The 27,714-nt window shown below is 31.6% G+C and overlaps 1 protein-coding gene across 1 annotated transcript; it reads right to left on the bottom strand.

Annotated features, from left to right (window-relative positions):
- Positions 1–1,785: 1,785 nt before the first annotated feature.
- Positions 1,786–24,785, bottom strand: LOC129976683 (juvenile hormone acid O-methyltransferase-like). The gene is made up of 5 exons (XM_056090387.1): positions 24,663–24,785; positions 24,046–24,335; positions 20,471–20,681; positions 16,187–16,334; positions 1,786–5,618 (listed from the first exon to the last, which is right to left on the bottom strand). Exons 2-5 carry the CDS (start codon positions 24,321–24,323, stop codon positions 5,449–5,451), a joined length of 807 nt encoding a protein of 268 aa, XP_055946362.1. The 5' UTR covers positions 24,324–24,335; positions 24,663–24,785; the 3' UTR covers positions 1,786–5,448.
- Positions 24,786–27,714: the final 2,929 nt, after the last annotated feature.

Below are 27,714 nucleotides of genomic sequence, written 5' to 3'. Positions count from 1 at the left end.
TTTTTTCATTTTGATTCGGCAATTTAAAAATATTAATTTTTAAAAAAATTTAAATGAAAATTTTGAAAAAATCTTGAGTACTTTTTTTAAAAAAATTCATATCTTGAAAAGTAGATTTTTTTTTTTTTAATTTGCTGAATCAAAATTAAGGCAAACAGTTTGAAAAGTATGTGTTTCAAATTTCAGACCTCTATCTTTATATGATCTGGACTTATATCAATTTGATCACAACAAATAATGAAAAAACGCAACATGGTTAAAAATGCGTTTAAAGTTTAAAAATAAAATTTATAAGAATTAAAACTATTTAAATACATTTAAAAGCTTCCAGATGCATAAGAGACGCCTCCCTTCCTCACAAGTGTTTATTTTAATTTAATTTTACATTTACAATTAAGAAAACAAACTTTAGAGCAGAAAATTAAAAAGCACGTTGTCTCATGAAATGTAAACACAGAGGTTCTAATAAACACTGAATCTCTTCGTTTCACTTCATTATTGAAGGAGTTGAGTTGTATACAAACTAAATCTAGGATTTAAAATAAATTCTTTAAAAATTTATTTCAAAAAAAAATTAAAAATTAAGCTAAAACAATGCCGGGAAATGTCTGTTTACATTTAAAGAGGCGAAGTTGCCATGGCAACGCCTGTTTGACAGTTGGAATTTCAAAGCAGTGGTCAACAAAAATTATGATATCACTCGTTCTAATTAAGACAGAAACATGATTTAAATGTTATTTCAAGCAGAAAAGCATGCAGAATTTTTTCAGCTAAAAAAATAATTTCGAAAATTTGACGATTTTTGTGTCCCAGACCCCCTTAATAAAAATAACCAATTAAAGTTTGATTAATCTGTTTTTAGAAAGCATCCACCACACAAAAAGCAACTATGTGAAGTTTTTTAGCTCTAGATCCAATGATATGTGTTGCAGTGTGTTTTAAACGATTTTTACTTTCTCAATCTCCCCAGCTTTACTTTCTTTAGACTTCCCTGAATTTTCAACAATACATTACATAACAATACATTATGTACGTTTATCATCTTGGTGTTTTATAAATAAAATAACTCAAAAATACTTAGAACTAGAAGAATGAAAATTTTGGTCATAGCACCAAGGTGGCACATATGAATAAAAAATCTCATGACAAAAAAATTAATAATTTAATTTAAAATTATTCATTTCAAAAAAATATACTGTTTATGCATGACCGGATCCCGACCCTGTGCTTACCATCTTGCAGCCCAACTTCTAATCTTTAATTTTCTTCTGATTAGTGTATCAGCTATGCTAAAAGTTTAGAAGTTACGATTTCGGAATGGACTGCCTTTTGATTTTTAATATTTTAATGAGAGAGCATCTAAAAGTATAAATGAATCCCTTCACTAATTTATTTTCTTTACAATGAAATGAGATGAAGTCTGCAATTTTGGGAATGTTTTGTCGTTTTGATTCAATTGAAATTTCAAATATAAAACTTTAGATAGTTATTTTTTCTATGTAATTTTTTTTTAAGGATTATAACAATTATGAATAACTTAATTGTTGTCTAAAAGTGTAAAAATGCGATAAATCGATTCAAGCATGGCGTATAGGCAAACCGGTTAAGGGGTTAATAGTATACCAAATATCTTTCGGAACTAAATTTTGCAATCCTTGGGCAGATCAAGGATTATTCATACTGCACAATTTATCCAGCTATTTCAGTGCAATAGAAAATATTGAAATAATAAATAAACCTAAAATAATATTGAAAAATATTTAAACTTTGGAAAATTAATGCCTCCAAAGATAACAGGACTGATAAAATGATTTTATTCCTGAGCTCAGTGTAAAAACATTTAAATTGACAAAAGCAAATGACAGAAAAAAGTCATGCAAATAGGCACAGAATTCTTCATCTCATGGTGAAGTATAATTTTATACATAAAATACAGTTTTTAAAAATATAAATAAATAAATGAGATACCTCCAGTTATAACCACACCACACATTTTCGCCATCAGATGATACAGCTTCTCTCCTCACACTGTATTGGTACTACGGTTGCATTTAGAATTTTTACTTTCAATGTTGTAATAAAGCTATAAGACTTCCTCTTCTTTGCTAGTGAAGTTGTAAAACTTTTTCTTTAAATTAAAATATATTTTACATGGCATCCACTTGAGATGTCGTATCTATAGAAACTTGCAGGGTTTTTTCCCTTTAAATCTACCAAAAGATGTATGATAAATACTCTAGTAGCACACAGATATTGTACAATATTCTATCACATGGATCAATATTTGCAGAATTGTACAGTAGAGTGGAACGAAAATGGCTTAATTTTTTTTTCTTTTTTTCAGATTTTTAGTTTGGTAATAGTGAGGAAAAATTGTCTTTTGGATTCAAAAAGAATAAAACAAAAATTTGATTGCAATACAACAATACCTTGAGGTGCCGCAAAGAGCTTAAATTTTGTAAAAAATAAAAAAAAATCATAAATTTTAAAATAGGCCTTTAAAAAATTTGTTTACATTTTAATTTGGTAATATTAGGGAAAAGTTGAATTTTAGGTTCAAAAAAAAAAAAAAAAAATTGGTTGCAAGCCATCTTAGGTACTGCAAAGACCTTAAATTTTTTTAAATAATTGAAAAATTAAAAACTTGGATGATATATGTTTTAAGAATTTTTCGTATTATAATGTTACAAAAGAGGGTTTTAAATGTATATAAAAGTATTACAAATAGAAAATAATTATTAATTGCAAAATACAATAATAGCAATAATATATTTTTTAACGTCATATTTTGTGTTTCTTACTTCTGTATCCTTAATGATTACAAATGTTGCAGCAACAAAATGTTTGTTTCTACTTCATTGCCACATTAAACTGGTTTTTTTAAATCAAATTTTGGCATATTCACACCTGAGTCAATTTTTGCTCTCATATATAATTCTATTATGATTGAACCACATAATTTTAAACTGAGTCGGTCTCCAGTTTCGCAGCTCTTTACTCTGCTTGCGTGTGACAAGGAAGCCGAGGTAATAACCGAATCCACTATACTATTTAGCTCAGCTTCAGATGCTTTTCGCATGAAGTTTTTAGAAGAGTCACTGGAAACGTGTTTAAACCCGAGGGGGGGGGGGGGGAGGGTACTCAGTTATGCCATTTTCGAGCCATTAGATCGTGTCGATATAATCCTTTTCATTGCAGTTTATCTTTGAAACTTCAAACTTCCTGACTCCACCTCTACTTTCTGTTCTTGTTTTTAAAACACGTCGCAAACTAAGTTCTCTTTGAATTTTGCGCTCATCATTTGGCATGGTCAAAAAGATACTTTTTGGAGCAACAATGTACCAATTTTTTTTGAAAAATCAGGTATATAACATTCTTGAAATCATCAGAGAGATAGTGTGAATATGAGATAAGGTTAAACGATGTTTGTAACCATAAGTACATGAAGGTGTTAACTTAACTTTAAACCAAACAAGCGCATACACTTTCACAAAGTAATCAACCAGAGACTTAAGATATATTTGAAGGATCAGGTTGGTTTGCTTCTTCCTGTAAAGAACACAATTTTTCTTCAAGTTTGTCATTTTTACCAGTTACCGTTTCTGGCACACTAGTATTTTTTGCCCGTTCTTGATTAAACTTTACTATTCTCTGTAGTTCTTTACTTTCTTTTGCTTCTTTCGTCCTCAAAGTGCTTGTGGTAACTTTATCAAATTTACTATAACCATTTTCCTGTTAGAGCGTTGATCGTTTAGAAACTCTTGTTCCATTACTGATTGTTTATTTATACAAGTATTAAAGTTTACATACTTATAGGCAGCAATATCAAATGAACGTTTAGCTTTTTATCTAAATTTTGTGAGGTTGGAATCAAAATATTCTGACCCTTTTCTGCTTTTAGACTTTAATGAATTCCTGCATTTAGCATGAAAAGCTTTTGAAATTCTTTTGGTAGAAAGATGGAAACAGAAGCTCTTGACTGTATTTGTTCTATTTTCCGAACTAAAGTTATACGTATTACATTTATAGAAGGAGCCTTCTCTGAAGCAATTTTGAGGTTATGTCTAATATAACAGTAGCACATTACAACATATTCGTAAGTAGGCAGTTCAACTTCAAGCAAATCACTAAATTTCCCAAACATGGGACATTCTGACATTTGTGTTGTCTTCACTAATTTAGTCTGGGCCCTTTTTACTCACAAAAAAGCATACAAACTAACAAATCAGTTACACAATAGACGGAGTGGAGACGCCAACTCAATTGAATTGAGCTGCTGACTTGACCCCAGCTCCGAGCTCGTCATCACAAGCAGAAAAACCTCCACCTCCCCTCAATAACATCAGCACCGGCGATAACTCAGCGTGCTGGATTCCATGGTAATGCGATAGTAAAACTGTATTTTTTAAAAATTCAGATTATAATGCCTATTTAAAACTTTTTATTTCATAATCAAACCAAGCAAAAATCTTTGAAAAAGTTCCAAAAAGTGTGTTTTTACGAAAATTTAACGTCTTTACGGCATCTTAAGATGTACTCGAACATTTTTCATATTTTAATTTATCTTATCTACACCAAAAAGCAAATTTTACGCGTTATTACAAATTAAAAATCAAAAGTTTATTATTTATTGAAAAAACTTTAAAATGCATCAAAAATTTCAGTTTTATGAAACATTAACGTTTTTGCGGCACCTCTAGACGTACTTCCATATTTTTCATGCATTTAATTTATCTTATCTACAGCAAAAGGCAACTTTTCTGTGCTATTACAAATTAAATTCAAGAGTTGTTTTTTTCGTTCCACCCTATTGTACAATATTGATTAATATCATATAATATAAAACAATATTGTACTATATTGATTAATGTCATATGATATCGAACAGTATTGTACAATATTGATTAATATCATATAATATCGAACAATAATGTACAATATTATGCAACAGGCTATGCTACCTGGATAGGGCTTAAGATGCTTGTGTCTCCTGAAATGAATGCTTGGCTGAATTTTTCAATTCTTAAACATATCTAGCAACAATGAAATGTCCATACAATGATTTGAATTAAGTTTTGCTAACAGATTGAAAGTAAACACAGCAAACAATAATATAATTATATAAAAAATGCGGCTACAAAAAAGATAGTTAAAAGTCATCGTCAGTAATGAAGTTGGACCAAACTGACAGCAATATTGTTCCAAAAAATCCCCAATGGAAAAAAAGCCGTTAGGTGGTGAAGTTATAATTGAAAAGAACCGTAAACGGATAAAAATATTTCTAAGGATGAGATTTAAAAAAAATAAAAAATTTAAAAGATAAAAAATTCTAAATCAGCGATCAGTTAATCTACTGATCGTGTATTATTTCCAGTTGTTTTAGGCAACAAATATTTATTTGCCTTTGCTTGGGCTAATTAAGATAATTTAGTCTATAGAGATGAGGTCTTATTTCGGCTTTTTCACAACCAATTCTAGAGTCACAGCTTTATGTACCAATGTTCCATCTTCTGTTATACCGCCATTCTTCAGAACATATTCAAAGAGATCGTCCCTAAATTCGTCTCTGAGATTGAGTGGGACATGATGCACCAAGACCGTAAGAGAGTAATATAAGTCTGAAAAAAAAATAAGGTAATTAATTTCAAATTTATTATTAAATTATGGTATATATTAAAAATAGAGTAATATTATTATATTACAGAGTAATCTATACTTATAATAAAGCTCAATGTGTGTGTGTGTGTGTTGGCGCTCTACAGGCCAGGTCATTTGACATACAGCTATCAAATTTGGTACATGTATACATTAGAGGTCGGGAATGTGCACATGGGGTCCTTTTTTTGAAATTTTAATTAGAATTTTAATTATTAATTAAAAACTAACTTTCACGCCAAAAAAATCTTCCATTTTCCCCACCGCCAAAAGAGTAAGGTTTAATTTTTTTTTCTCCCAACAGTAATGAGGCTAGGGTTAATATTTTTCGGCGGATTATTTCAAACGATTCTGTTTATTTTCTTAATGTTTGATGCATTTAAATTAAACATTGTTAATATGACTATCAAAACTTGAAGCTTAAAAATATTTTGCTGGGAAAACCTATTAGAATAACAAGTTACATAAAATATTAATAGAACATTTTAGCGAGTATTAATAATGCCGCACCAGTTGGTCGCCAAAGGCGGCTAGTAATATAATAAAGCTCAATGTGTGTGTGTGTTTGTGTGCGTGTTGGCGCTCTACAGGCCAGACCATCCAACCTACAGCTACAAAATTTGGTATATGTATACCTTGGAGGCCAAAAATGTGCACCTCGGAGCGATTTTTTTTAAAATTTTTATTTAAAATTTTATTTAATTAAAACTTAAGCGAAATTTCAGCGTTTTCTCGCAATAACTTCCGAAAATATTACAGCACAAAATTGAATTTTGCATAAAGTTAAAACAAAAAATTATTTTTTTTAATCATATCCATGCTTTTATATCTTTATATATAAAATGCTTATGTTAGGCAATCAGGCTGAATTTATTAATCATAGTTTGGCAACACTTCGATCTCACCCGGGAATATCAACATGCGGTTTGATAAGATTTCAAGCAAACGCTATTCTTGCATCGGTTTGATAATTTTTTAAACAAAAAATTAATGGTCAAAAAACGGACAAAATTTTTTACGATCAGTTTAAGTTATGCCGTATCGATTTTAAAATGAAATTGTCGAAAAAGAGAAGACAGGTCGAATGAAAATGCTCAAGAATAGTTCATAAGAAGATCCAGTCGTAATGAACGAGATAGGGTTAAACGCTTATGTGTACGGAGCGAAGTTTTCGAACTACAGGAGTAGGGATGACGAATATTTTCAGAGCGGTTATTACGTAACCAATATCAAAAAGTCACAAATACAAGTGATCAATACTTTTCAAAGAGGGGTGTGATTCAAATCCTTCATACGATCTTACTGATGATATTTCGATTACAAGTTTTGGATTACGATAGAAACTAACAATCGATACGATATCACTGAAATTTGCCGGAGCGGTGACGATACGATCTGTCCAATGGAAGCTCTCGAAAGAAATCTGTGATTGGATTGAAAAGTGAACGGACCGGTTATTGGAATTATCGTATCGTATCATTGAATTGCATTTCACTGAAATTTATCGCAGCGGTGATTTCACCGGAAAGTGCGAGGCTTATCTGGAAAGTGCGAAGTCACCGCTCCACTTTACGGGAGTGACCGATATTCGTATTTGATGATGCACTATTCCATACAGATCATTTTTTATTGCTCGTGACATGATTGACTTTGATTACATGTACTCTGTTTACTGCTGGCGCCATCTATTAGTAGAATATAGGACTAAAGTAAACATTTTAAAGAAATGACATGTATTTTTAACTCATCTTTTCCAGAAAATGGTTCACTCTAATAAATAAATTAAATAAATAGTTTTGAGAAAAAAATAAAATTTAAGAAGTGAGCTGAAACAGATAAATTAATTCAATCACACGTTAATTAAATTAGTAAATTAAGTATTAATTACAATTAATAAATTTTATATTTAATATTAAGTAATAATTTTTAATTAATAATATGATTGAAATAACAGATATTTGTAACGCATATTTAAAAATAACAATAGCAATATTATTTGTTATTCAAAAAATCGTGGATTATGCATCTCTATACAGGAGTTTGTGGGAAACTGCCAGACACGTTACTGGGAAATATTTAAAAAATTTATTTCTTCGGTGGATGTATATAATTATTTAAATGAAAGGTTATTTGTGTTTACAAAGAACTTTGATGCAGACGATTTTTGCGAGTGTACTTTTTGCTTTAATTTTTTTTATTCCTTTCATTGTTTTATCATATTTTGGAATAAAATAAATCGGAATATTCTGTTGCTAAACTAAAGCGGTTTAGTAGATGGCGAGCGAGTGAAGCGACCTTGTATTACGAAACGATCCGAGAGGAACTACATTAGCATTTCCTGGAGGTTGGCGAGGAGCAGGTGGTGCCTCTAGTATAAATTAAGTTTCGATTTTTAATAAATTTTTTTTAAGACATATTTTAACTATATTTTTCAACAACATTTTTCTCACAAAATAAAAATAAAATTTAATCTGTACGAGCACGTCAATGAAAAAAAAAAAAAAAATAGCTTTCATAAACGTGTTGCCATCATATTGGTAGAAGTTCAAATTAAAAAATAAATCAACTATTATTGCAAATTAAATATATAAAAGTGTAATTTTCAGCAAGTGTTTGTATGGAGTGAAACAAATTGTGAAATACAGTACACTCCCGATTATCCGCGGAATTGGGTGGCGCGGCCGCCGCGGATAACAAAAATCCCGGATAATCCGAAAAAAGCTAAAAACGGGTATAGCAAAAGAGAAAACAGTCATTCCAACTTTGAAAAATCGTTTTATGTACAATGAAACGTAAAATAAACATCAGGAAATGTTTAACTAACGATTAATATTTTAGTATATCACTCAAAACTAACCTAAAATGCATTTTGTTAATGAAAACAGAAAAGTGCTTTGTACTTACGAGAGGCGTCAAGGATACATTGAAAAATTAATACATATGTACTGTTTTAATACTGTAATGTATTATGTAATTACAAAAGCATAACTGTAAAACTGCACCTTTTTGAAAAAAATCAGTCAAAAAAAAAAAAAAAAAAAAAAAAAAAACTTAGTGCGGCAGGCGCGGATAACCCGCCCGCGGATAATCGGGAGTCTACTGTATGATATTTTCTAAAAAGTAAATGGAGGAAAAGTTTTCTATGATCTTTTACAATATCTATATTATTAATTAAAATGAAACAATTTAATTTAAGGCAAACATGATTTAATATATATATATAGGATAATATAGCTAATTTGGGAAATACATCTGCTAATAAAATGGTCTAAATTAACCTTATAATTATATTTTATGTGACTTGATTCAATTATGTGAACTGAGTCTTGAAATTATATTTTATGTCAATTGAATCAATAGTTAATTATATTCTATGCGACTTGAGTGACTTGGGCTCAGATGAATTACTAATTTTAAATTTTTACATATGTCCTCTACCGTTTGAATCATGTTAACAAAATATTTTTGAGACACCAATATTTTAAATAAAAATTGTTGAACTCCAATCAACTAAATCAATCACTAAAACTGACTAAATTATGAAATTTTAATATCACATTTTTATAAAAACTGGCGATATTAGACCGTCTTAATGAAGATATGCCAATCTTCTGCCAGGTTATCTCGACAGTGATTGGTCTATGATTATGAAAATATTGATTGTTCTAAAATTGATATATAAAATCTTCATAAATTGGTCAGATTTGATCTCAGAAAGTAGAAACGTTTATTTATTTCAAAGCTGAAGTGTCAAGAGCATTTCGAAGAATATGATTCCTTAGGACAAAAGAACTGTGTAAAACTTAAACTCCAAAATTTTCTGAAGTGTATTTATAGACTGAAACAAAATAAAATAATGTTATTCAAGTTATTTAAATCCTTTTGAAAGTAAAACTAAAAACTGAATTTTACGATGAATTAGAGAAATTTTTGTTGAATAATTCTTTAAGATATTATTTAAATTAAGAAAATTATTCTGCAGTGCACATACAACTTCAATGCCGAATGACTCTGCTTTCAATTTTCAAATTTTAAAAGAAAGACATGGTTACACACACCATTAAACTGGAAAACATACAAAACATAGTTGTAAGGCAAATCACAGACTTCCCAAGGTTTATCAAACATAGATATATCCAAAAAGATCTAACCCTTCCCTCCACAATAGATTACTTTCAAAAAGTAGCAACTAATTTCTTCAATGAAATATACAAGCACTCAAATCCCGCGATCAAAGCAATACCGACCTACGACCCCGAACATAAAAAAGGAAAGGAGACCTCATACCCTTATTGCTTAATTAAACCGCTGTACGGCAAGTACGTTCCACTACCCGGAAGCATTGGTAAGGAAACGACACAATGGTAGGTGATAGTGTAGTAGGTAGGTAGGGTGAAATGAGCTACGATAAGATGACAACCACCTGAACCTGATCAGCTGATCCAAACACACCAGATGTTACACACAGGTAAACAAATAACTCCCTTTTTTTGCTGTTACACGAGAGTTTAGTTTAGTTTTATTAACATCTTGTTTTAAAGCAACATTAAGGCTATTTTGGGACGGACCTCGTAATTTTGAATCGAGGTCAGATGACGAGGACGACACCTGAACTGGCATCCCCTTATCCAAACTTCCACACCACACCAGCGGAGGACGTTTCGCCCAGACGGATTTAACTTGCAGCAGACCCGCTTACACGACGGTTCTTCGATGGAATTGGGTGTCGAAGCTGAAACCCTTCAATTCCGAGGCTGAGACCTTACCACCAGGTAACCGCGGCTTTTTGTATGAAAGAGTATGAGTGTCGTGGCTGGTTGAAAAAAATAGGCAAATAGAAAACTTAACAAATTTATTGCAGATTTGTTCGAGTTACTCTGCTCAGTAACTCCTTCTCCTCCAAGAGCAAACACTCGAATGACATCACTCTTTTAATTACACTCGCGCTAGTTGCCTAGCGCCATCTATGAACGTTTATTTTCTAACGCTTCAAAATCCAATCACTACACCCCCAACGTAAGAGTAGTGTTTATATGAAAACATAAACATACCTCTGAATTATAATTACGAATTGGATTTTAAAACGTATCTAATAATATCAAATTATCCAAATAAAAATAAACACAAATGCAAAGTTAACATAAATGAATAACTAATTACTAACAAACATTTAAGAAAGCAATGAGGTAAAATAAGAAATGCACAATTGAATATAAATACCATCTTGATAATAAGAAACTCATTTATCAGTTAATATACATTAATATATACTTAATGATGTATATAGTCACTTATCAACTAATAAACACAAATTTATAATGAATATAATCACTTAGTAAACATTAATACAAATAAACATAATATCAAGCATAAATTATTATTATTTTATAGTCATTAATTCCATATTGATATGTAAAACAGAAAAAATGATATTAGTACTATAAAAATGTTTTTCAGTCTATTTTGGTAATAAACGTGACAGGGCATCAGAATGCGGCATTTTAGAACCAGGGCAATGTTTTAATGTTATGTTGAATCTCTGCAAGGCAAATACCCACCTTTGTAGTCGAGATGACTGAGGAGCGCACTTGGTCAGATAAGGAAGAGGGTTATGATCGGTAAAAATGTGGATCTCGGATCCAAACACAAGGCTTTCAAACTTTTTCAAGCTCCAAACTATAGCAAATGCTTCCCGTTCGATTGTCGACCAAGATTGTTGGCTTTTGTTTAATTTTTGACTTGCATAAGCGATAGGGCACATTTTCCATCAACAGTCTGTGATAAACACGAGCCAATCCCGATTGACGAGGCATCACAATGAATCACAAAGGGTTTGCTCATATTCGGGGTGTGTAGAGTAGGAGCGTGTAACAATGCTGATTTTAATTTTTCAAAAGCAACACTATGCATTTCAGACCACGGCAACACATCAGGGCTTCTTTTCATTGTTAGTTCCGTTAATGGAAAGGCAATCTCGGCGAAATTCGCATGATAATCACGATAATAGTTGAACAGGCCAAGAGCACTACGTAGTTGTTTCTTGGTTTCAGGTACGGGCAAACGAGAGATCGTTTCTAACTTAGCTGGATCAGCTTGATGCTTTCCTGAGCCAATTATATGTCCCAGGTATGAAATTTCAGATTTCGCGAAAGCACACTTTGAAAGATTAACAGTGAATTGAAGCTCTTCCAATCTATCCAGCACCAAATGAAGATGTTTCACGTGAGAGGGAATATCATTGCAGAATATAGCAATGTCATCAATATAAGCACGGCAAAATTCTCTGTATGGCGACAATGCTTTGTTCATTTCCCTTTGAAAAGTTGCAGCTGCATTTTTCAGCCCAAAAGGCATTACCTTAAAACGATATTATTCTCTATGGGTCTTAAAAGATGTATAATCCCGCGAATCTTCCATGGGAAGCGAATAGTACCCCTTCAAAAGATCTAACACACTAATCACATTTGCCTGTCCTATGGAATATATTAATTCCGTTGCGTCTTCCATGGGGAAATCGTCGGTTTTAGTAGCTGCATTCAAAGCTCGATAATCCACGCATATCCTGATAGATCCATCCTTCTTGTTTACACAGACTATAGGATATGCAATGTCAGCTGAGCTCTCTTCGATTAGATCTAGTTTTAGGAGTTCTTCGATTTGGGAGTCTATTTGAGGTTTCAGCGCTTCAGAAATCCTGTACACATAAGGTTTTTTCCTTTTTATATCGTCCTCTAATTTTATCTTGTGATGACCAACCTTTGCAACTCTAACTTGTCCGGTAAATATTGAATGATGATTCCACAATAAGTTCAGGATTTGACATTTCACTTCCTCAGAAAGATGTCACAAATCCACTTGGTCAAATATCTCTTTCCAGTAACATACATTTTTATAACTGGGGGATGAATAAACTTCTCCAAAGTCTGCATCATCTTCAAAGATCATGCCTACAGCATTAATTCTTGGATAGTATTTCCGCATTTTATTTGCATGACAATGCCGAATTTTTCCATCGCTAAGTTTTACTTTATATGAATGTGGAGGGCAATGCTCGATAACTTCTCCAGGACCAGTCCAACGGGCATACAATTTGTTCGATGAATCAGGTATTAATAAATAAACTTGGTCACCTGGCTTAAATTCCTTAGAAGCGGTTCGGCGGTTAAAATATTCTGCATATGTCTGCTGTTTACCAGAAGCGATGAGTGATGCTTCCTCTGCAGATCTTTCTAAGTTTATTTTTTGCTCCTGTAAATAATCCACAATTGATTTCTCCATGTTTAACGGAATGGCAATATTACCACACCAGCTCGATTTTAGAACACTGAGAGGTCCTCGTGCTCCACGTCCATACATCAACTTGAATGGCGAAACACCCGTCGTACAGTTAGGAACTTCCCTGTATGCAAATAGAGCATATACGGAATGTATTTATCCCAATTACTTGGATCAGTTCTGATAATGTGATGGAGGGAATTTTTGAACACCCTATTATATCTTTCTATAAGGCCATTCCCAGCTGGATGGTTAGGCGTCGTAAATCTGGGAGCACAACCTAATCTTTTCATGAATTCCTGGGTTAACTTAGAAATAAAGTTCGTTCCATTATCACTTGCAATCACATTGGGTATTCCAGTCCGCATGAATATCTCCAATAAAGCATCACACGTAGCTTTAGCCGTTAACGAACGAAGAGGGATAGCCTCCGGCCATCGAGAATGCTGGTCCATTAGACATAATACATACTTATGCCGACGAGCAGAAGGGGGTTCAATGGGTCCTATTAGGTCTATATTTACTATCTCAAATGGCAATTCCGGACGGAGAACAGGAGTAATAGGAATTTTATCAATCATTTTTTCCGGACTCCTCAACTGGCATTTTTTACAGGATTTACAAAAGTTTTTAATATCATCTGTCATATTTGGCCAATAAAAACTGTATTTAATTCTTTCACTAGTCTTTTTTAATCCCATATGGCATCCGAAAATTGATTCATGTGCTAATTTAAGAACTTGCTGTCTCTTATTTTTGGGCAAAACCAACTGACTCACCTTTTCGCCTAATATTTTATCCCGGTGGAATATTAATTCATCATTCATAAAAAAGTTTCCTTTTCCAAGCGATACATTTTTTCTTACTGACTGCAAAGTATCACATTTTCTTTGTTCTTCTTTCAACGCATTAATTTTGTTTTTCTTATCCAAAGAATCGCTTTCCTTTCCGCTCGGTTGTTCTTCGCTCTGACTAACTCCACAACAAATCATAAATTCATCAAAGCTCTCTTCCATCGGCGCCTCTAATCCAGACGAGTTTTGGGTGCGGCTGTGGTTTATGCTTTCTCCCAATAAGTTTAATACAGAGGGGGGAAGGATGAATTGCTCTTGATTTCTATCCGTGACAGCTGCAACTATCTCAATAGGCCTGGAAAATCCTTCGTTGTTTTTATCTTTTAATGATATTTGAAAATTCGAAAGAGTAGCGTTAATCCTTTCTCCAAATGCACTTTTTAAAATGATTTTTCCTTTTTCTTTTTGTTCACTTGACACATATTTAGAATTAAAAACTGGTATCATAGCACCTGAGTCAACTAGGGTTTTCAGTTCTCTATTGTCCACACAAATATCAACGTATTGTAAAGGGTTGATATTTAAGCTTTTTTCACCATTAATTAATTCCGACTGAATTTCCGCGGTTAAAATGTCTTCCCGTTTCTTTTCTGCCGCAGATTCTAACAAATGCGATTTTTTATGTCTATTTGGGCAGTCTCTAGCAAAATGTGACAATCCACAAACGTAACAGTCTCTTGTTACTTTTCTTGAATTTGTAGTTTCGTTTTTATGAAAGTTTTTGTTTCTGAATTCTCGTTGATGCGGGGGTACATATTTCCGTTCTTAAAAATGTCTCTCTTCTCTTTCGTCGTAGGTTTCATGTTTAGAACAGTTATTCTCTTGATATAGTTCTTTCTTTTTCCTCGCACTGTTTGATCACACATTTCATAATCATCTAATTTGCTTGCAGTTTCGTTTGGATTCGTGAATTGTGACCAAACATCAATTAAATATTCTTTAATATCCGTAGGTACTTTTCGCTTTATCTGTTATGATTAAACCCGACAAACTTTCAAAAGTAGTTATTTCCAATCCTTGAATCTCCAATCCATGCCTGAGTTCTATCTTGGGAGTTAGTAATTCGACATCCACGGGTACACTGGAATATTGCAGCTTCAGTTTCTCAAGTTCGAATTCTCGTTCTTCTTGTGCCTTTTTCTCCTGCAATTCCCACTCTTCTTTAATTTTTCTTTCTTCAAATTCTCGTTCTTCTTTAATTTTTCTTTCTTCCAATTCTCGTTCTTCTTGCTTTCGTTTTTGTTCTTCTTTAATTTTTCTTTCTTCCAATTCTCGTTCTTCTTGCTTTCGTTTTTGTTCTTCTTTAATTTTTCTTTCTTCAAATTCTCGTTCTTCTTGCTTTCGTTTTTGTTCTTCTTTAATTTTTCTTTCTTCAAATTCTCGTTCTTCTTGCTTTCGTTTTTGATCTTCTCTCTCTTTTCTATCCTCCATGATAACTATCATTTGTTTCTTCACAAACTCTTCATCGTAATTTTTACTTCCAGTAATTAATTTTTTTAAGTCCACAATTTTCATCTCTAATGAAACAGTTTCACCCAGCTCTTCCGCCAACAACTTCAAATCTTCCTTTTTCGCACTGCCTAGGAAGGCCATATCGATACCGAAAGCACACCTTTATCGAATAAAGTTCGATTTCAAGTTAGTCAAAAATAGCACTCGATTCTCAATCCTTTCGACTGCGCCAAATGTCGTGGCTGGTTCGTGAGTGCTTTGAAAAAAATAGGCAAATAGAAAACTTAACAAATTTATTGCAGATTCGTTCGAGTTACTCTGCTCAGTAACTCCTTCTCCTCCAAGAGCAAACACTCGAATGACATCACTCTTTTAATTACACTCGCGCTAGTTGCCTAGCGCTATCTATGAACGTTTATTTTCTAACGCTTCAAAATCCAATCACTACAATGAGTGCAAATGCATATTAGATGATGAATGAATGAATGTGTGTATGAGTATACACTGATAAACGTTTATAAACACACTCCTTCTTAGCACATCTCTAAGAAGTAATTAACTGTTAATATTTACGATTATAAGGTTAAATTAATAGCAATAAGATTTTAATTAATTAAAGATAGGCGTCGGAGATTGTGATTTGTTGAGATCGGGTGCTCCGTCAAAAGACTTCATCACTGGTGTGCGTTGAACTCTAACTGCATTTGTGATTTGGCATTTCAGTTGACTGTTTTTAAAGCTTATTTTACTATGCCTAAAATGCGTAATTAGTGAAATTTTCGTACTTTTGTAAAGACAATGACTTTCAATATTGGTGAATTTTTCGTGAAAAAAAATGTCATGTTTCAATTAGAGAAAATTCAAAAATTTCAACGCGTAAAAGTTAGTTATTAGCCAGCAGGTGACGTTATTTAAGAAACAGAATTTTTTTAAATTTTTATTGATATTACCTTTTGCCTCTTTCTCTGATGACAGTGGATTGACTTTCAGCTCGTCTCGACAAAGAATAAGAGTAAAACCAATATTTTCCAAAATTTTTCTGTAATACCTGGAATCGTACTTCTTATAATGAGACTCAGCAACACGATTGTCGACTCCCTGAAAAATTTCATTTCATTTTCAAATATCAAAAATTTTATTTATAATTCTTATAATATGGTTGCATGGGACAATTGTTTCTCAGTTTTTCTAGATTTTCATTTCGTTAATTCAAGAATAAAATAACGAAATTTATAATATCTATTCATTTCCATAATTATATTTTATATAAAAAGTATGAAAAAATTCTTTTTTAACAGAATTTTAAAAAAGAGACTGATATTATTGATTTAGAATGAATGACAGAATATGAAATGCAGTACACACCCTAGTATCCAGCCTAATATGGCAGAAGGGTAGGCCGGATAACAAAAAAAGGGGGATCGATCGGAATTCTATGGGCTTATTTCTTTGCCAACCAGCACCAAAAGACATCCTGTCGATACTGCTTCATTGTTCAAATAAAATTGAGGAAATTAAAAGAAATAATTTGTTTTTCTAATTATTTGAATTAATTTGAATCAGAGAGGATAATAAAATAGAAAAAGACAATTTTTCAAAAAAAAAGTAAAAAGAAATTTTATTTTACTTTATTGATATAATAGAAACACAATATTCACATTTTATAAATTTTCATAATGTATTAAAATAAATTTGTGTGAATTTATCAATCTGCTATTTCGTTGTCCTAATTTGCTTTTACTGGGGTAAAATTTTTTTGTGTGCTCCTCCTCCTCTTAGTAGTAGTTCAGTTAATCAGAATTCGAATTATCAAAGCTCAACGTAAATTGTGATAATATGATTGGAGAGCAAAAATACATTATTTATAATATTTTTGATGCTTTATAGTACTCATCTATTTAAATAGTTTTTCATAAGTATTATGAAAGCATATTCATATAGGAATTTTTGGCTACACATCCATTAAATTTTCTTTGATCAATCAATCATTAAATTGAGAAAATTAATAGCATCAAAATTGTCGAATACTTTTTTATTAATATTTAACCCTTTGCACTAGGAAATATAATTCAATGCGTAATTATTCACTTAACACAAACATTTATTTATTTCTCCGAAAAAATAAACATTTATAATTGTTTTAAATTAAATCCTCTCGTTTAATTAATTTGTATTTTCTTACTACCCTGCAGTATTTTTAACAATCAAAATTAAATAAATAAAACGTCAAAATAATGCATTGTCCGAGTACAAAGGGATAATGTTATCAGAATGTTGTTACTATGAGAATCATTGCTGTTTTATTTCTGAATTTTATGTAGAAAGTTATAATGTAAATTTTTTTTTTGTTAAATGCTTTTTTTAATATTTTGAAGCAATTAAAGTAAAAAGTCTCTAGTTTTGTGAAATTCATAAAATGAAATCTGAAATTGTTTAATGACGCATTGAAATATGATAGAATTATTCTTACATCTAATTATTTTTTGTTTGAAAATTATTTAAATGTAATTAAAAAAATCGGCTAAATATTTTTAAAAAAATTACTTGCAATTCTAATATTCGAAAGGTTTTTGTAATGCTACATATATTAAGAAATAAAAGATTGGAGAATATATTACTAAAGTCAAAAAATTCTCACTCAAATAAATGTATTTTACTCATGTCTTAAAGAAACATTTTTGGAATACTTTCTGCATTTCAACATGTTGGGGCGTATGCGAGGACAAAAATTCAAAAACGCCAGTAAATATAAGAAAGTATATCAGATCCTTTTTATGCCTGGCCCTTGAGTCAAAACGATATTTTTATTGCAAATCTTGGATCATATCTGTAAAACAAATGCGAAAATTTTCACTGTGAATCAAAAATATGTAGAAAAGAGCCATATTAACATTATTTTTTTTCCGAAAGCTGCTTGGAAATTAATATAAGTAACATATACTGATAATATTATTCCACGATAAAATCACCTTAATAAAATTATTGATAAGAGAGTCACTATATAAACACTTCTCATAAGCGTTTTAACCTTGTATAATCAATAGCTTAGAATAAGAATTTTCAAACTATGATACATATTTCAGAAATGGTAAATTACATAATATTTGCTGGTACACTTTTTAATGAAAAGATTTAAATGAATGTCCAAAACGAGTGCACAAGGGACACCCTTTTTTGACATTATCCTTCAGGTACATATATTTTTCATTAAATTATGTTTTCAGTGCGCATAATGATACTAAGGTCATTTTTTTTCAAACTCCCTATGGACTATAATGTCACGTAGAACTATACTCAATGACACACACAAGAGGTGGAGCTAAACCAATTTATTAACTGAACTCAGAACTCAGTAACTGATAAATCTTCTGCTTTTATACAAGCAGAGAAAGTTCCAGAATACTCTTCTGGAGACAGTAAGAAAAGTCCAGAACACTTGTCTGGTAAACTAAAGAAATGTCCAGTATCTTCTGGAACATGAAATAGAGGAAAACATAAAATCAAGGAATTAAGTATTTACATATACTCTTAATTGCAGTGTCTCTAGCGGGATTCAAACCCTGGCCTCTTGATCATGAGACCAGTGCCATGACCATTCGGCCATGGAGATTCGACTGTCTTTCTTCAATGCGGCAATAAAAATAAGACAATTGTAGAGAAAAAATAAATTCCCTAAAAATAGCGTAAAATCATAATTATTCTTCAATATAGTCGCCTTGAGAATTTAGCCGTTTGTCGCATTGAGGGATTACGGTTCTTTTTCAAATAAAGCTACAATCGTTGAAGTGACATGCGCCTTAACTCTTCTTTAAATTCCTAATTAATTTCTTTCTATATAAATTTTTTTAAGGAAAAAAATATTGTTATGGAAATTCTGAGGTTCTTTCCGATTTGCTGGTCGATGGAGAAACACAATCAACAGGCCTCAGTAGAAAACAACGACGACGTTTATTAAACACGAAGACAAGAGTACGTTGACGAAAAATATACAGTCGAGACGGACACAGGCAACACACTACAAAAAGAATAGCTCACAAGTAATAATCGATAGTAATAACAACCAAAGCACACAAAATGGCCAGACGGAATTCAGCTGGAGGAGAGAATCTTAGTAGCTACTCTCTACGGTCTCTCCAAACGCCTGTGATTCTCCATTGTCTCCTCGCTTTAGTTGTATCCAATTGAATATTCACACACGAATCGATGCTGCTTCTACAATAAACGCCAGGACTCGGCACACAGCTCAATTCATCAATCGCTTGAGCTCCACGCAATGCTTACTCTTCACTGGACTAATCCAACGATTCGCTTGGATTGTTTCCACGATTCAATATACGACTGACTTCGGCTTGAGACTGTCGCCCTTTTATAGTTCCCGGAGACGGGCAGAGAAAGTTCTGAAACAATCAAACATATCTCGATTCCTATTGGCTCAATCGCTACTTTTTGGGAAGTTTCCAGTATTATTTATTTTTTCGCCAAATGGTCGCCAAGTTTGTTGCCCTGATTCGAGATCACTGATTCGGTATCCGAACAGCATCCACCAAAGCTGATCATAAAACGATCTTTCCAGTGATTGAATTAGGCATGCTGGGAAGTAACATTACAGATTTGTAACAATATCTTGCAGGAACGTCTAACCCCCCCCCCCCCAAAGTCGTAATTTTGGCATGCTGGTCAATCCTTTGATTGCCAGGGATTCTAGCATCTCCATTTCTTTCGAACTACTTTTTCAATTCGTTGAGCAAGCTTTTCTGTTGCAATGGATTTTGTCCCTTTTATCTGCATCTTTGTTTCCCTTCATCCTGAACATGGTTTAGAAAAGAGAGAGTTTTCTTATTTCCTTTAAGAGCCGGCCAACCCTTTCAGACTGATGAGGAGATTTAAAAACTGATACAACGGAATGATTTTCCTATCTCCTTGAAGAACTGGCCATAGCTGCCCGTCTCAAATCTCTGACTACAACATTACTTGAAAGGGGAATCAGAAATTTAGTCTGCTGATGAGATAAATGCTTAAATTTTCATGGTTAATATGCCGAAGAATAACTATGATTTTATATAGTTTTTGATCATAAATTTATTTTATTCGTTGCATTTGTTTTATATGAACAATCCGTGCATGAAAAATTAATGTTCTAGTATATTTTTGATTGTTATTAATATGTTCTGAATTTAAATATTTTGAAAAACTTGCGAAGTTAAAAAGAAAGAATCATGCAAAAAATACATTACTTCAAAGTATCTGCTCCATTTTGGATCATTATATATGTCCACCACAGCGGCATAAAAGTCGGATTTTAGTACAAAATAAAAAGCTGCTTCAGCTCCCGGTTGCAACAAGTCATAAACATTTTGGAAACACTTCTCCTGATTTTTAAGCCAATTGAAGCAATGAATCGACACAAGTTTTGTCACCTGCCCAAACCAGCATGTAATATCGGATCTGAAAAGATGCCACAGTTAAAATAGTTGCATTCTATATTTTCACATTCGATGAACTAAAATGAATTAATTAATTTCAATGGAATTTCATAAACTATTATGACTAGATTCTTTTCGAAAATTTTGAACTGCTATTTCTTATTTGGTATAATGTTGTCACTGTGAAATTAATTTAAATTTTGACAGTGATAAGTTCTCTTTTAGAGACTTTCTTTTTGATTGAGTTTAAGGTGCTAATGAAATTAAATTTGAAAAGACAAAACGTTTTACTTTCTAGTGACTGATTCTCACAAAATAATGTAAAAAGTGACATTCGCGGAAGTACCTGTCTTCAGAAAATGAAGTGAGATAGAATGTTATCTTCAAATTCATTGTTTCACAACCTTCTTTTACTTATTTATTTTGTTATATTTTATTTTCGAAAATCGACAGTTATATCATTTAAAATTGTAGAATAAAACATCTAAATGAGAATTTGTTTTTTCTTCCCTCAGAATCTGGATGATAAAAAAGTACTTTTGGGTATGTTTTGTTGACTTGGTTCTCTTCGACTAAGTCAAATTTTCTAAAAAATGATGCAAATACTGATCTGAAAATTTTACCTGTTATTTCCCACTATATAAGACGTACTTAAGTGGAATTTTAAAAATTTCTCCCAAATTAAATTATTTTTCCAAATATTGACTTATCTTAAATTTATTCTCTATCTAAATAGAACATGATTACGTTTTATAATTTATTTTATCTACAACAGTTTGATTTAAACTGTTCCTACAAGATAAATAATTGAAAAGCTGGTCTCAAAATTGTTTGTCCCCTTCTTCCCTATTGATAAAAATTCAAAGTTCAAACTTAAATACCAGTTTCAGATAGGTACCTCAATAACTTAACACTCCAAAATTTCTGTTAAATATTTTTCCAAGAAAAAATACAATTCCACTGAACTACTTGTCAGCAGATGATACATATTACAGAAAGGATGGATTTTAAAAGTTTGAAATTGCAGGTGCATTTTTGATAAATTTGATTCAATGGCCTGATCTCACAACTCACGCAACTTGTTTATTCAATGCAAACTAATCAAGATTATTCACTCATATTTCGATTCTTGTAACTCTAGAGTAAGAGTGGAAGGCTTTATCTGCTTTGGTATATCATGGAAGCAAGTTACACTCGTTCAAATTCTTCAGTTTAAACAAACAAACAAACAAAAAAAAAAAGGTTTTCCTAAAGTTCCAAACTGTCACACAGCAATATCTGCTAATAGCACCGCAGATCTGACTATTTAACCAATGGTCAGTCATCAAACCGCTATAAAATTATGTGTCAGTGTTATAAATCTCCTTCATCAATTGGAGAAACGAATTTAAGCCACATGAATGCTCTAGAATTTTTTTTTCAATAAAAAATATCACATGCCAGTAATAGATCAAATTCAAATATTTGGCCAGGGAATACAAATACCTGTTGATGTTAAACTAACCTTTGATTCCACTCGAATCAAAACATGATACGAAATAGCAAACGAATGATCAAGCATGAACTTTTGCTTTACAAATGTATCTTTTTGATCCATCTACAGTAGGCGTCAAAAAATACAGAACTGAAACTTGCACATTTCGAACCCGTGGTTGCGTTTGTGTGTTCAGCTACACGTAGTGAAAAGGAAGTTGTGTTGTGCAGTTGTTATTGGAAATGGATCTCTCGACGGAGAAAAAAGTATTTATAGGTGAGCATTATTTCCGCTCATACGGAAGCGGTCGCGAAGGTGGGCCAAATTTGAAAAAGGCGGCAGAACCATTCCAGCACCAAGTAACACAGTTATGATGTCCATTGTTAGGAAATTTCGACGCTCTGGTAGTGTATTGTGTTAACGGAAAGGGAATGTTAACTGTGAAGATCCACCAACAACGGTGCCTGCATTACGTGAGAAAATCATCTATTTTTGCAGGAGTCTGCAACCTTTGTTTCAGGTTATGTTTGAGAATCTGCGTGAACGATGCGAACATTGTATACGACGAGGCGGTGCACACTTTTCAATACTTACATTACGCATACTGTGGTAAATCAACACGCTAATAGTGTGTATGTATGTTCATTTCTTTTGAGGAAAAATAAACTCACAGATGGCAAAAATGTAATTTTGTTCATCTTTTCATTTCAGTATTGTATATTTTGGAGCATACTTGGAGATCATTACCAGCAATTAAAGCAAACCATAAATGACACATGGTATGTCTCACATAAGGTATTGTATAATGATTTCAAATTTACATCCATTTTGGACATATCAAAGACATTTCGACATTTTTCCAAAATTACTTCAGATTCGTAATGAACTTTTTCAATCGACCCTGCTTAAGAATCTGCTATCTGAATTTCCAAACTCGGCTCTTGCCCTTTTGGAATTTTCAATAATTTTCTCTTAATTAAGATTAAATGTGTCGATTCATAGTTGTAAGTCTGAGTGACTGTTTTTAAATTTTCTAAATTATTTCTAGAACACATCCAAGAAGAGCCGCGTTGTGAATTCGCAATTGTTATCAACTGCACATCTATTCTTTCCTGAAAGAAAAGAACACTTTCTTTTTAGCATCGTGTTAAGGATCTTTAGCTTACGAAGATTTAAAATCTTATTTTTATGAAAATCTCATGCTAAAGGAATTTTTTTTTTTCTCACCCAAATCTCTTTTTACAAAAACCGTATCTTAAATGTAAAAAAAAAAAAATCACATGTTCTCTTTTTAAACAAAATTAAAAATTATATGTAAATTTATCTAATTATTATATAGTGATGCAAGATTCTAATTAAATCACTGGGAGACCTTATCTTTTACTCCATTATTCTTCGCCCCAAATGCTATTAAATTATGTTTCAAGTCGAAGGAATTAGTGAATGTTTTTTTTTAACCGTAGAAAACCAGTTCTCAATATTATTTATAACGTAAAGGCTTATGAAATGAAATAAAACCAAATTTATTGTACCATTTCTAAACATGTGATTATTTTAGCATTTTGAAATATATACAGTTATGTTAATTCTCTTAAAAAATGCATTAAAAAATTCGACACTTTCGACTAAATAGATGTCAAGGAAATTCTTTCATATAGGAAATTTTTGCACATTCAACTAAATAAATGTCAATAAAATTCTTTCAAATAGGAAATTTTTATACATTCAACTAAATAAATATCATTGAAATTCTTTCATGTAAGATGATTTCATACATTCTAAATAAATGTCAATGAAATTCTTTCATATGGGAAGTTTTCGTATATTCATCTTATCTAAAATATCGAATTAAAAGATTAAAGTGGCCTGAAATTATTTATAAGATAGTGGATTTTAAGTGTTGTAAACATACTTATCTTCAAAATTCGATACAATGTAATCAATTTTTGGATGGTAATTATTGCTTCTTGCTGTCTCAATCATGCTTGGTGAGTAATCCACAGCTATAAATTTCTCGAAATCTTGAAACAGCGGCAGGATATATTTTGAAGTCACATGTCCAGGTCCGCATCCCACATCCATAACAAATTCTTCCTTTTGCTTGTACCACCCGAGCTCTTTCAAAGTCTCGGTTAGAAAATAGACGACGCTGTCGAGTGGTTTGATCGTTTCGTACAGTAGAGCATTCATCACTGCGTAGGTCTAAAAAAGTTACAAAGAAAAAATGTTTAATGTATAAAGGGTAAAAAAGATATTATCCCGATATATGGAGCCACAATTCTCATAACATTCGCAAGAACGGAATAAAATTTTGGTTCAAGATATTTTGAGGGTTTCAAGATATTTAGAGGGTTTGGTTCAAGATATTTGCTCAAGAATCATATCAAAAACAATATTTAAATTCACACGTTTACGATTACAGTGAAAAAAATTTCAAATTTGTCAAATGACAGAACCAGCTTTTTTAAAAATTAGAATGCGTTCTCCATACAAAAAAAAAAAAAAAAAAAAAAAGCGTTGGAACAGTACCTATAGCACGAAAATCACCAGGGCTGGACAGAATCACTAGAAAAGAGAAAACAACTGTGGTGTGCCCATCAAAGACTTGAAGTCCAACAGATTCCTCTCGGCATGGCACGTGCTTTGGTTCTTGCTACTATCTACTGCAAGCAAAGTATAATCTTGGTTGAAATAGGTCGAGTGGGAAATTTGTGAAATACAACAAATATTTGCTTTTTACTTCTGTACTATTATTGGTTGTTTTCTCTCGTATCGTAATCGTAAAAGATCGCGTGTATGTGCCTCCAGGTCCAACCGGCAATGACTGATTTGATTGCAATGTAAACTGTTGTTGAAAATTAGAAACAACAAATTAAAAAATATTTTATTTTCAATTGTTAAGATTTATAAAAAGATCTGCAAAATTCATTTTTATTCAATAATATTTTCGTAAGTTATTGCAAAAAAAACGCCACAATTCAGCTTATTTTTGATTCTTACAATTTCAGAAAAGGTTATACAGATGATTATCTCAGATTATATATAATACTAGCCGCCTTTGGCGACCAGCCGGTTCGCCCATCTTAATGTTCATTAAAATTTTAATAATTAAATATTTTATGCAATTCCTACTTTAATAACTTCTTCATCAAAATATTTTAAAACTTCAAATTTTGATATATAATTCACTCATAATATTATAAACTCCTTCAGTCACAACGTAATATGTATCTCTCTCATTTTCTGTTAGTCCCCGTAGAATTTATACTATAAATTAAAGTGGAAAGGATTAATCTGCAATTAATATAATAATATTTTTTACTGAAACAAAGTATTTTTTTGTAATATGATTACTGAAAAGAGTCACTGAGCGTTTAAACTTTATGGGCACTAAAGAATATCTTTCCTAATTTATGTAATATTTCAAGAATTTGTCAACAAAATATTCTCAGATTCATCATGACCAGAACGATTCATTAACAATGTTTAATTTTAAATGCATCAAACATTAAGAAAATAAAACGAATCGTTTAAAATAATCGGTCGAAAACAGGTTACAAAAAACTACTTAAAAAACGATGTACTTAAAACTATAAGCGTATACAAAAAATATATAACTAACTTAAATACAATTTAATTACAAAAACATGCAACGAACCTAAAAATAATTTAAATCGAGTCCGCTTCCGATGAAATGTAAACAATCATAATACAATGCGCATGCGTGAATTTTCAACGCCAGTTACGGAACGCAAATGCGTGAGTTTTTCTACGCCAGTTGGGGTAACGCTATGCAGATTACAAATTTTTAATTTCCTTTATTCTGTTTTATTTTAATTCAAAAGTACTTCAGAATGAATCTGAAAGATCGATTCATTAACAATGTTTAATTTTAAATGCACCAAACATTAAGAAAATATATAGAATCGTTTCAAATAATCAGCCGAAAAATCTTAAGCCTAGCCTCATGACTGTTGGGAAAAAAAATTGAAGCCGTACTCATTTGGCGATTTGAAGATTTTTTTGGCGGGAAAGTTAGTTTTTAATTAATAATTAAAATTCTAATTAAAAATTCAAAAAAAGGGCTAACCTATCTTTTAAGTTAGATCAAACTGCACACGGTGTGCAAATTTGATTAAAATCGGTTAAGTAGTTTAGGAGTCCATCGCGGACAAACAACGTGACACGTAATTTATATATATTAAGATTTTGTATGGCAAATTTGGAAATTGTACATCAAACGATCTCGCTGTACAGAGCAACGCACGCACACACACACACACACACACACACACACACGCGCACACACACACACACACGCACACACACACATCTTTATTAGCAGTAGAAACAGAGGAGAATTTGATTGCTTATATAACGTATCTTGCATTATCTATATAGGATGATTCTGTGGTCACTGGGAAAGCTTTGAAGGGTGGTACTTCTTATTAAAACCCAATATCTTTGTATATTAATGTATGGTCGGAAGTGAGCGATGAGGCACGAATACAAAAGATAGGAAAAGAGAAACAACGTGGGAAATGACGAGCAATGACTGCTGGTAATAACAATTTTGAGTATTTATTGTAAACATTATTGCAAAGAAGCAATTTGACGTAATGTTGTATTTAATGTTTTTTATTTTATGTTTTCATTCTATGTTTCAACCTGTACCACTCTAAAAATGTGTCGCACGACTGTAGATTTACCTTTAAATGACTCTTTTATAGTATAACAAAAATTTACGGGAAGTAACAAAAAAATATCAAATGTTTTATAAAGCAAATTTTTACCAGAGTAATAAAATATGGATATATATTTTTTTAACTTTTGTCAAAAGTATTAAGTTCAAAAATAAAATAGCAAAAATGGGGGACTCTGAAAGTAAGTCGGAAGGAAAATCCAAAGTAATTCGTACACAATCAATAAAATTTCATAGCAAATATTTTACATTCCAAATTATTTAGCACCTTTTTTGACGGACATACAATTTACTGAAAAAATATATATTAAAATATCACGTTTAATGGGTTTTTTTCCATATTTACTCCAGATACTTAACTAAAAATAATTTCTATCTATTAAAATTCTAATCAAAACGTACTTACAAAAATATTTAAAAAGAATTCTAATTTTTAATCTTTAATACCTTTAACAGTTCATAATTATATTTAATATATAGTCTTATAACCATTTTTCTGAAATCAAACATCAGATGGCGCCACTCGTACTAACCAAAAATGAATTAAATTAAACAATTTACTCATAGATTCTGAAGATATTTAAGTACAATAATCTCATCGGGAATCTTAATATATCAGAATCTTAATATCTTAAATATATCAGAAAATGAGAGTCAAAATTCTTTTTTCTCAAAGTTGGAGATAGTGATTACAAGAGATTAAAAAATAATAAAATTGAAATATATCAAATTTCGTCACCACTAGGAATACATAAAAAAGAATTCAATAAAAGTAAATAAATTTGAACTTTGAAATAAATATTTATGTTTTTTGATCGAGTTTAAATTAAATATTATGGACACATCCTGTGGAATTCAGGTGTTAAAAAAAATTAGAGT

Source organism: Argiope bruennichi, chromosome 7, assembly GCF_947563725.1.
Source record: "Argiope bruennichi chromosome 7, qqArgBrue1.1, whole genome shotgun sequence".
In the NCBI taxonomy this organism is placed as follows: Eukaryota; Metazoa; Arthropoda; class Arachnida; order Araneae; family Araneidae; genus Argiope; species Argiope bruennichi.
This window is presented reverse-complemented; position numbering and strand designations above follow the sequence as displayed.